The sequence below is a fragment of the Triticum dicoccoides genome, chromosome 6A, assembly GCF_002162155.2.
Source record: "Triticum dicoccoides isolate Atlit2015 ecotype Zavitan chromosome 6A, WEW_v2.0, whole genome shotgun sequence".
Lineage (NCBI taxonomy): Eukaryota > Viridiplantae > Streptophyta > Magnoliopsida > Poales > Poaceae > Triticum > Triticum dicoccoides.
Window position 1 is genome coordinate 627,704,913 of NC_041390.1, and position 12,077 is coordinate 627,716,989.

Consider the following 12,077-nt stretch of genomic DNA (forward strand, 5'->3'; position numbering starts at 1 on the left):
TTCAAAAAAAAAACAAAAACCCCAGCCCCTGAACTGCTGACGCGTGGACATTTTTGGTCCCGGTTGGTGCTACCAACCGGGACCAAAGGCCCCCCTGCCTGGGCAAGCCGCAGCGGCCACGTGGAGCCCCATTTGTCCCGGTTCGTGGGCGAACCGGGACTAAAAGTTTTGGGCTTTAGTACCGACCCTTTAGTCCCGGTTCCCGAACCGGGACAAATGAGCCTTTTTTACTAGTGTTAGTACTATCTTTCTTTCTGCTTGTAGTGAACAGAGAGAAATATCTTTATTCTAGTGTTATTATCTTCCAGTTTTGCGAGGACATTCTCTGAAATTTTACATCCTGCTGAGCTTCTCCTTATTGGCCAGGGCTGCCTCTCGGACCAAGCCTGATTCCGTCTGCACCTACGGGTACTTTACTTACTTTCTCCTTGCTTGCCTAGTACTAGTAGAAAATATTTCATTTCAGTTCAAGCTCCAGACTGGTTTGATTCATCCGTTTGTACTCTTCTTAATTTCATATCCTATCCTACAGGTACAAAAGATTGGAGGTCTTGGCTGCATTCACGGTAAACTGTAAGCTTCTCAACTTGCACCTTTTGCCACTTTGAAAATATTCACATTGAATTTTACAAGCGATTCATGTAGCCAAAGTCTTGTAGCAATCCAGTCCAACATAAATTAATCTCATCATTTTCTGCAGAGCATGATTATTCTAGAACGACATATACTTCGTTTAATGGCACAAATTCAACCCTTGTTTTTATCTTCTTTTGTGTTTTTATGCACACCAGGCTAGCAGCTCACTGGCCTATGATTGTTTATGTAGACAGCTGTTCTTACTGTTCCTGGAAGGATGAATTTCAGCACAAGTAAGCGCCATATTCGCAGACGACTCTGTCCCGTTTTAATTTATGAGGGACAGCTATCATTCGGTGATTTATGTCGTTGGGGTAAATCCATTTTGTCTGTGCTCATATGTTCCACCATGCTTGCTTTTGACTGAACGCACGTATTATATTGTTGTTATTCGGCTATTTAGGGTTGAGAATGATAGCTGTCCATGCGGAGGTGTTGTGCCTCTGTTCATGCTTGTTCTGTTCAAGGCTACTGGGAATAGCTGCTGCTGATCGCCCCTCGCAATGTAGCGCCTTCAGTCTTCATCGAGTACAGGTTGTAAACGCAGTTTGCTTCACTAGCTTTGAACGGTCACAGTGGTCATGCTTGTTCTGCCCCTGTTTAAAGCTACTGGGAAGGTCCTGCTGCAAATTACACAGACCGCTGTCGTCAATCTTCATCAAGTGCGGTAGACAGGTAAACACAGCTTGCATAGCCATTCGCTTCAGTAGTGGAATGATGACTCAATCTCGGGGCGTTGGGTGTGTGAGCTTTAGTTGACCTGGCAATGCCACGCATGCACAGCCGAATGTGCTGCTTTTTTCCCGCTTGACAGGCATTTGAAGAAGCTGAGAACAATGCACTAGCCATCATTCAGGTTGTTGAAATTCCAAATGTATTATCGCAAGATATTAGTGGTCTGGATAATGTCAAGAGGGAGCAGGAGGGTTCCCTACTACAAGAGGGATGGCCTTATCACGCTTGTGGATTTCAATATGCAGTAGGAGCCTGCAGTTATACAGAAAGATATCTGCATCTTGTCGTTCAATCCAGTTTATGCTATCTCGTCTTGCAAGCAAAGTATCAGGGTATACAACCACACATGATTTTCTTGGCTTCAAATACAACAAAGATATATTCCTCTAGCTGAGAACCGTCCATGCTTCTTGTTTCTAAATGAAACATGGTTTCTTTGGGTTGGGCAACATCTCGTTGTCATTCAGGAGCTTGACAACATCCGACATTGTGGGCCGGTCTTTAGGGAACTCTTGGGTGCATAGCAGTCCAATATCCATGCATCTCTTCATCTCCTCTAGTTGATGCTCGCTACCCCACGAAGAATCAAGTAGCCCGTTCATACCCTCATCTTCCCGTACCCCCCAACCCTGAAAAAGGAGAAACTTTGATCTTAAAAATTAAAATAGATGATGTGTGAAAAGATCTCAAGATGAAAACCAATAAACACTCAGCCAATTATGCTTTCAATCTATACTACTGCTAGATAGACAAGTGATCAACTGGACAAGGAAAGCTGTAACAACTTGTCAATACACGCTAGTGTCCTCTAAGTATTTCTTACCCAATTAATTGGATGTTGGTCAAGTATGGAACTTCTCATTCCGCTAATGCTATGAAGGAGTAGGACCCCAAAACTGAACACGTCGCTTCTCATCGAGATGATACCGTCCGTGATATACTCGGGAGACATGTAGCCCCTGATTGATGAAATGTTATTCAAAAACTTCACAAACTATGTAGGTAGTGGAAATGTGATACATGGAAGCCATCTTACATTGCTCCCACTAGCCCAGGGCTCACTGCTTCAGAAACATTTATATCCAGTAATTTTGATATTTCAAAGTTTGAAATTTTAGGATTCATATTAGAGTCAAAAACGATGTTGGCTGGATTCAGATCCAAATGTATGACGTGTTTGGAGTGCAAATAAGCTACACCCTGTGCTACCCCGCGTATCACTCTGAATGTCGAAAGCCAGTCCAGCTTCTGCGATGACCCTGAAATTACCAATCGATCATTTATCATTATTGACGAGAAAGTGAAGTGAAATGCGACCATAGCCCAACTGTAATAAATAGTTTAGCAGGGACATGCCATTGATTATCTCGAACAAGGATCCATTGGGCATGTACTCTTCCACCAACATTTCATTTCCGTCAACATGGCAGAATCCAAGAAATTTGACTACATTTTCATGCTCAATCAATAATTGGAAAACATTAATATATTTTTGTATGCTATGTGGCCCCGATTGATTAGGATATGTCTTGATGGTAACAACAAGTTCCTCAGGCAGTATACCCTGGAAAACATACAGATCATCTGAAATAAGTAATACATTTGTACAGAAAAGTCCTCCCAGCTCCAAGAATACATTTGTATAAAATGGCATGACCACTATGAGATTCACATAAACGATAACATAGTTTGAAAAGCTTAAGATCAACTTGATTAAAAAAAATAAGCATATGGAATATAATTAGCAAAACAAGTATACGGAATGTAACCTTGTAGATGGTAGCACTGCCACCTTTTCCAATCACATTTTCTTCTGAAAAATTATTTGTTGCAGCATCCAACTCAACGGGAAGGAAAATTCTGAGAGCTGTCATGAAAGAACAACATTACTTATGCGCCATGAATGTGGTTATATATATAACTGTTTGCGAGAGTGTGTTAACTGGTATACACGGATTGGGATATGTTTATGTAGTTGAATGAATGGTAAGAGAATTTTTAGGTCAATCATAATGTTCCTCTTTTAGAAAGAGTACGCGATCTTACGTGAAGCATCGTACTTTCCTTGTACAATATGTATACCCACATAGTTTATCGAATAAGAGTTACCACTGATATTTGAGCCGTCCATCACTCCAGTGCCCTGCAGGACAATATATAGGAATTTCATTATGATACTGCAAATGAAACTTGGCATAACGATTTCTGTGATGACAGAACCCAACCCCCGAACTACGCACAACAACTGTCCAACTACTAAATTTAATTCATGATGAAAAATTGCCTTTATCACAAACAAGCAAGTGAATTTGGTGCCCCCAAAACTATTTACTGGGTGTGCTGATATATGAAGTATATATTGCAGTATACTCTCTCCGTCTCTAATTATCTGTACTTGCATAGTGTAATACAGATCATTAGCTAGAAACAAGGGGAGCAGTATTTGTTGTACTGGAATGAAAGTTTTTCAGGAATCTGTTGTGCAGTATAAATGGTATGATTATGTATTTGTAATTTTTCTTGCTAAGATGGTTGTCAGATGTATAGATGTAGCTCAAATAGGTCAATGTATCCAAGTTGCGTATAGTGACATGGTTTAGTTACTAATTGGATGGATGCAAATGATGGTACATACCTCTATGGAGCTTTGAGGAAGTCTACCATGTATAACGGCCACAAGGATGTAGGTGTTGGCATTGATAGCAAAGTTTGTGATCAACATTTGATGAGTAATATCGTTCTTAACCTTGAGCAGCTGTCTCGACCGCCTCCTGGCCATGAAAAGAATGTAGATGAAGTTCCTCTCCCTCTGGCAGTCTGCCACCAGCTTGTGGCCCCGGCGAAGGGCCCTCTCGAGGTTCATCAGTGCACCTCTCATCACCGGTTTCATGTGCATATCCATACCCTCCAGCGGCGCCACGATGGCGCCCAGTAGGTCCGCGATGTTTCTAAGCTCGATGCAGGCATCCTTATTGTGACGAGCTGTGTCCGCCGCGGCCTTTACGAGGAGGGCGAGCTTGACAACCTCCTTCACGGTGCCCACCAGTACATCACTCATGCCGATGGTCTAATACAATCTACAAAAAAGGAAAATTCAAAAAAAGAAAAGGTACTGATATATAAAGATCAAACTAATATTAACTTTTTTTTTGCGGGTAGAACTAATATTAACTGACTTACATACGCATGGAGGCAAGGCTGCTCAGACCTTTGAAAGAGAAGCGATCAACCTTAAGTTCTTCCTCTTTCTGTCGGGAGCTCGAGTTCATCGAGAGGAACGAAAGCAAACGGTTCACGCGGTGCAACAATTTCTTATTTATTTTGGAACTATATAGAAACGCGGAGCAACTATATAGAAAATTAACAACGCAGTGCAACTATTTTGTCCCCAAGTTTTTGGCCACCCACCTTCTTCTAAGACGTACTTGTTGGAGTACCCGGCCGAGGAAACGAAAACAACAAGCTGGATAAGTTTTTTATGGCCAAGCCACCGGACAGCGCCAACAAGGTACTCTAATTTTGAGGGAAATTTTATTAACTTTTCATTAGTATACTATATCCATTCGACAAGGACTCACCTAACACGCTACATGAGTCAGCTCCTTTCTAACAAAACTTATATCTATTTTGTATTGTTCAAGGCGATGGACAAATGCCTCGTTGTGGCCAAGCACAAATGGAAAAGCCTGGCTTGGACTCGTATCCAAGGCGCATTTTTTCTTTTTTGAGCAACCGTTGGGAGCTCCGATGTTTCTAAATCTTTATATAAATGACAAGTTAGTAAGGGAAATTGGCAGAAAAACGATACATCGATGGACGACGCACACAGATCGACCCTAAGGCTGCAAACCATTCAAGAATACACCTCTACTATCTTAACAGTCGGCGTTGACACAGCAAAATGAAGATTTCCGGAACCGTCACTCGGGCTTCCACGTTAGTACCAAGGCTGTTCACTGGATGAGCCGACAACTTTTCCGCCCAAGAGACCAAACCTGACATCTTACAACATGACTGCGATTTCCTGGTCCGCCGCTCCAGCTTTCGCATCAATGCGGTGAACCAGCACACCACTGGACATTGTAGTGCACAAGTCGTTGATTTAACAATTATGGAACACTGTTTTACTAATAGTAATACCTCTGAGTGGTAAACATTACAAGCCAAAAATGTAGAGATAATTTAAGATCCTCCCCGGCCAACTTTAGAATTTTTGGTAATTATGATACAACTTGTACCATATGGATACAACTTAAGGATAACAGGAAACGCTAGACTTAGTACCATATGAGCTCAAAAAGTAATTAATTTAATACTAACTATGGATACTCGGCTCAAACTTTACTACTAACTACAACTACAGCTCTGGCTCTTTGCTGTTGCCTTCTGCTCCATATTTGATGTAGTTATGTCTGGATCTTTGTAGTAGAACTCCTCGGCATCTCAGGAACCCACTTATCTCAGACAAGAACACACACTCACTTTCATTCACAAGGAGTACTGAGTCCTTTTGTTCTTCCTCCTCCGAAAGGATACCCTACGCAAATCCACCTACATCACAGGAGTAGGGTCTTTACCAGCGACCTTTCCCAGTCCCCGAACCTGCCCATATTTTTGTCTCATTGTGTGTTCACTGATCAGGATCTTGGCCTCATACCAACCTTCGAATCTATTGCTGGTCCTAAAAACCCCATCTCTTTCAGAGGCATCAAGTCGATAGATAATGATGCGACAATGACTGGAAGCGTGGCGATATGGGATGTCACCGGCTTGCAGTATCTTTTCCAGGGGTATATTACACAAGATAGATATGGCAAATGTTGACCAAACAGGATTACATAGATTGAATCTCACAAAATAAAGGATTACATAGTTTGAAGCTGCATAACGTGAGTATATGAATGTATTTATTCTTAATAGGGACTCCATCCCTCACAGGCGGAAATTATCATATGATGTAATAGTAAAATACACAAACAATCTAAATGATAGATTCATTTAGATCTAGATAATTACAAATATTTTTTTACCGTAAATGGGGCTCCCAGAATCAGAAAAGGGCCAAGGCAGGCTAGTTGACAAGCGGGACTTTGAGGAATTCCAGCTTAAACATCCCATTTTCTCCGACAAGCGCTTTGCCAATAGTAGTACCATCAGTGGCACCCGAGATATAGCAGGCGTCACGCTTGAATACAATGCTGCAGCCAAGCTGAGTGAGCTGACTTACTGAGACAATGTTCTTTTTCAGCCCCGGCACGAACAACACGTTGGGAAGAACCACCGCATCCGTAATCACGCAGCCACGTCCACAGACCGGCATGCGCACGCCATCACCCGTATGGATGTTGAGGCCATCTACACTTTTGAAGCCAGAGAGGAGTGCACGGTTTCCTGTGGCATGGTGTGTAGAGGCAGACCCGACAAGCCAAGTAGCTGGGATTTTAGCTACGGCAATACAGGCGGCCATGCAGTCGGAGCAACTGCAGCAACAGCTCTATCAATTAAGTATGAATTGAAAATTACCAGGATGAAGAAAACACCTACTAAAGTAAAGTAGATAGGTACAAGACATCAAAAGGAAGGAACAAGCACCTGGTATTTTCCGGTTCAATCGTCTCCTTATAACTTGTCACGGAAAGCAATTCAGAGTCTCTCGAGGCGCTTGCAAGGTTGCGATCCGCTTGGGCTTTAAACATAATCACAAAGGTACACACAAGACATACTATAACCGTGACTAAGATAATTGTCCGATTCCCCACTTGGTCTTCAAGCAGATTTTGCCAGGTATACCAAAATGCTACTACTACCCTGCATGAGAAAAGTGTCCAGCTCCCCTTCCCTGGTACATCTTTCAGCTTGTTGCTTCCTTGTCTCCTGCAATGAAGTTGAAGCTCATGAAAGCAAATCTAGAAGATGGTTTAGTTTGCAATTGGGCTACCCATGATTGCCTCACAGATAACCTAATCACATCATTAATTTCACAAGATAACAGTACATCATACTCTATTTGCTCAAATATATTTTGAGGCTTGCCAAAATTATATGGCGATATATACGCATTTTTGGATGAGGCAGATGCACACCTAGTAAAGTAAAGTAAATAGGTACAGTTAAGACATAAAAAAGGAGGAACAAGCGCCTGGTATTTGGCGTTTCAGTAGAAGGGGATTCAGATTCTCGTGATATGATTAGAAAGGTATACACAAGCAAGGTACACACAAGTGCCATTGCATTTGTGCATGAGGAAGGTACATATTTGAGCTTGTTGCTTCCTTGGTACCTGCAATGAAGTTTAAGTTCATGCAAGCAAATCTAGTTCAGTTTAGTTTAGTTTGCAATCGAGCTACGCATGATCATTTTCAGAACACCACATCATTTCATCAGTCTCGCGTGATTTCACAAGATAGCAGTACAGATTATAAAAAAAAAGAAAAAGAAGATAGCAGTACATCATACTGTATTTGTTCTGTTATCTATCTCCACACCTTGTTCTAGAGATGAAAATCATGACACGGTACATGGCATAAATCGTGACGGAAAACTTTACAAGAGACAAAGAAACAAGTACCTGCTTTGTCCCGATTCAGTGTTTGCCCAAAGTCCCCCTGGGGGATTCAGACCAACTTGGTAGGTTATGGTTATTGCCAAAGTTGCCAGTAGCAGCAAATATTTTCGGGGACCAGATATTTTCCAATCCTCTCTAAACCAAGTGGATCCAGATATTTCAAATAGCTCAGGTTTCAGACTGTGCCTTTCGGAAGAGATGACATCGAAAATTTATTTAGAGAAGATGATATCAGGAGAGCTAATGATCCCAGGATAAACGGGAGTTGCTGCGCAAATCTAGAGATAAATGGAAGATATCATACCCCATCGATTCCTGGTGGCTCGCATGTTCATCTGATGGTCCATGTTTAATAATCTCCACGAGTTCCCTCATCAAGGAGCAGATTATTGAACTCACAACGTCCATCTTTGGGTGGGAGGCAAAGGCCAAGCAGGGGCGAGAGCAAATGAAAGCAAAAGGAAGGTGAGGGGAAGAAGATAACCACTATGTTGCACCTAATTTGACTAGACTCTGCCGTCCAGACAATTATAAATTGCTACTAGTATTTTACTATGTTGCCCCTTTGCCGTTGTTTACAACATACACCTTGCTCTTCTTCAAAAGTCTATCAATGTAGGCCTTTACGAAAACTTGGTGGTTTGGCCAAACACCCAAATCAATTGCTTCTGTTGAACAAAGCTCTCTGAATTCGATGCAAATTCTTTATGATATGTGTCATTTAGAGCATCTTCAATAGGTGATGCAAAATAGAAATAACAGCTTTTTACATCACGAGGGGTAAAAAAAAGGCACTCCAACAGCAGCCCGTCATGTAAAATCTTGCAAAAAAATTAGGGTACGATGTATATTTTGCCTCTGGTGATGTAAAAATACATCACTTGCCCCCGTGCCCAAAAAGCCACATGAGTGTAACTACCGTGGTGAAACTTCCTTCCCCCTCTCATCACATCACCTAAACACGCCGCCGACGCCGTTCCGACCATATCCGTCGGCGCATCCACCTCCTCCTCCCGCCGTCGAGCCGCCACCGACCCCAATCCCGCCGCCGCCACCTCAAATCCATGCCCAATCGCCGCCCCAATCCCGTCGTCACCACCGAAACACCACCGCCGCCGAGCTTCAAAATCCGCCCCCAATCACCGCCCCTGCCCGTCGATGAGCACTAGCAGCCGTCCCTGCCTCCAATGCAGCTTCTCACTACTAGGGAAAAGCCTAGCAGTAGCTCTGGTTTTTGGCGTCCGCGCTACTGCTAGGTGCTACAGCTAAACGTTAGCAATAGCGTTGGTTTAACCGCGCTACTGCTATAGCTACTTAGTAGTAGCGCTTCTTATAGAAACCGCTACTGGTAATTACTATTAGTGCACTTCTCTTCGCCCCCTACTACTATTACTCCGTATTCTATTTCTTTTTTATTTTATGTCATATTCATACACCATTATTTAAGTTTTCATACAGTAGCAATTTAGAGATTGTTTTTACATCATAGGAGTTATTAAATCACTAGGTGAAAGAACCGTGAATTAGTTTCAAGTGGATGTATCCTAAGTGACCAAGTCATGGATTATCGTGGTAATCCATATGTCCTGATCACTTAGGATCCATCCACTTGAAACTAATCCATGGTTCTTTCATCCAATGATATAATAACTCATCATCATCATCATCATCATATTATTATTATTAACAACTTATCATCATATATAATACATCATTGTCATATAACAACTCCTCATGATCATCATTTTCGTCCATGAGACATCATATAACAACTTGGTCACTAGTCATAATCACAACTCGCCCTCATCATCATCAACTCTAACACATTGTAGCACATAATAACACATTGTATCTAGGACCTACTCCTCTCTCATAGGACCTACTACCCTCTCTTTGGTAAAATAGCATAAAACAAGATAGGCCCTGACTCTCCATTATGGAGAATGGAGACTATCCTGTCTCCAACTCTTACGCTTCGCACAATGTTGGTTCCAAGTAGCTCTCTACGATTGTCCATACATTTTTACCATGCTTTGAATGTCATGTCTTCATCAGTTTTAAAGAATGAAAATAAGCTATCAATGGAAATAAGTTGTCAACTATTTTGTAATAAACAATATAAACTACTTAATAAATATGTTTGAGAAAGTCACATAGCTGTAAAATTGAAAGTGTATCAACAAGGACCCAAATGTCCATATTCTCTTCGTTGATGTCAGGATCAACAAGATCAAATGTGACAAGCATACCCTCATGAAAATCATACGTCTTGCAAAGTGCTTCCCAATTCGGGCAACCAAAATGGGATACACTCTCAGAATTGTATAGATTTACAGCAAAATCATAACCATGATGGGTCCTTAGGTGAACTATATTGGTCTCCACATTTCATGATCTTCAAAATCCAGCTTCTCCAAGACATAGCGTCTTGCACATGGGATAAGCTAGTCGAATTGTAAAATACGGAAATTACACGTTGAAGAAGCAGTAGTCGTGCTTAATTACGAAAAAACACTTGTCGTTGTTGCGTACCGTTTCAACATCGCAGGTCTCGTCGAGCTTAATACTGAAGCACCGACCTTGTACCAGGTGAGGCCTGTCGCACTGACCCCGGTCGTCGCCGCACCAGTTGCACTCCGGGAGCCTATCGTCGTCGGACAACATTTCCTATGTTCATAATTCAAAGATTAAACTTCTAAAATTAAATATATGTCCTACAAAAACTAAATTATATCATTATTATTAATCATGAGTTGACTATCGGTATGTTGAGTATTTTCTTGAAAACTCTCAGCTAACGTGGTATATATTCGACCGTCGGTGATGGTAGCTCCTAACTTCGTTCTCGAGTGCATTACACCAAATTGTCTAGCACACGGGAATGAAGGAGAAGCTACCCCCAAGACAACAGTTGGGATTCTTCGTCCTCTCATATATTATAGAGACTCTCCCTCACTGCTTCCTCTCTGACATTTGCGACCGTCGGTGATGGTCCTTCTTTTCTTCCTTCCCGTGCATTACCAAAAGGTCTATCACGAGAAGGAAGAGGACGAACGACCCCCACGACAATAGTCGGCATTCTTTTTCTCTCATATATGGTGGAGTCCCGACAGACTTAAAGTCGACCCGAAATGTCGTTTAGTTATCTTTCTAGAAAATCCGGGCCACTTGATATTTTCTAAATATTATAGCACAAGTCATGCCAAAATTCACGGAAAAATCTGGCATGACCTTTGCTAAAAAGGACATATCGAGCGCGTGAAATTTGGCGCAGCGAAAATTAATCAACACTCCTGCAAAACATAGGCCACTCGGAGGTGTTCCATGTAAACATGGCCACTTGGGCAAGCACATATCCTCTTTGAGCAACACTAGATATACATGTTTATATCTACATCATATGATCATTATAAAGGAAATATGCCCTAGAGGCAATAATAAAGTTGTTATTTTATATTTCCTGATATCATGATAAATGTTTATTATTCATGCTAGAATTGTATTAACCGGAAACTTGATACATGCGTGGATACATAGATAAAATACCGTGTCCCTAGTGAGCCTCTACTAGACTAGCTCGTTAATCAAAGATGGTTAAGTTTCATAACCATAGACATCTGTTGTCATTTGATGAATGGGGTCACATCATTAGGAGAATGATGTGATGGACATGACCCATCCGTTAGCTTAGCATATTGATCTTAAGTTTTATTGCTATTGCTTTCTTCATGTCATATACATATTCCTTTGACTATGAGATTATGCAACTCCCGGATACCGGAGGAATAACTTGTGTGCTATCAAACATCACAACGTAACTGGGTGATTATAAAGATGCTCTACATGTAGCTCTGAAGGTATTTATTGGGTTGGCATAGATCGAGATTAGGATTTGTCACTCTAAGTATCGAAGAGGTACCTCTGAGACCTCTCGGTAATACACATCATAAGAAGCCTTGCAAGCAATGTGACTAATGAGTTAGTTGCGGATGATGTATTACGGAACGAGTAAAGAGACTTGCCAGTAATGAGATTGAACTAGCTAGGTATGAAGATACCGACGATCGAATCTCGGGCAAGTAACATACCGATAACAAAGGGAATAACATATGTTGTCATTACGGTACGACCGATAAAGATC

The 12,077-nt window shown here is 41.6% G+C and overlaps 1 protein-coding gene across 1 annotated transcript; it reads right to left on the minus strand.

The window, feature by feature from the left end:
• Positions 1-6,270: 6,270 nt before the first annotated feature.
• Positions 6,271-8,378, minus strand: LOC119318675. The gene is made up of 4 exons (XM_037593260.1): positions 8,241-8,378; positions 7,940-8,122; positions 6,964-7,245; positions 6,271-6,851 (listed from the first exon to the last, which is right to left on the minus strand). The coding sequence occupies exons 1-4, from the start codon at positions 8,342-8,344 to the stop codon at positions 6,443-6,445; spliced, it is 978 nt and encodes a 325-aa protein (XP_037449157.1). The 5' UTR covers positions 8,345-8,378; the 3' UTR covers positions 6,271-6,442.
• Between the last annotated feature and the right edge of the window lie 3,699 nt (positions 8,379-12,077).

Bases quoted from the DNA above. Each gene is read 5' to 3' on its own strand.
- LOC119318675 (XM_037593260.1), bottom strand. From the start codon at position 8,344: ATGGACGTTGTGAGTTCAATAATCTGCTCCTTGATGAGGGAACTCGTG. The intron at 8,123-8,240 runs GTATGATATCTT...CTCTTCCGAAAG, and splicing joins AGCCACCAGGAATCGATGGG to GCACAGTCTGAAACCTGAGC. The intron at 6,852-6,963 runs GTGCTTGTTCCT...CTGTTGCTGCAG, and splicing joins ATTGAACCGGAAAATACCAG to TTGCTCCGACTGCATGGCCG.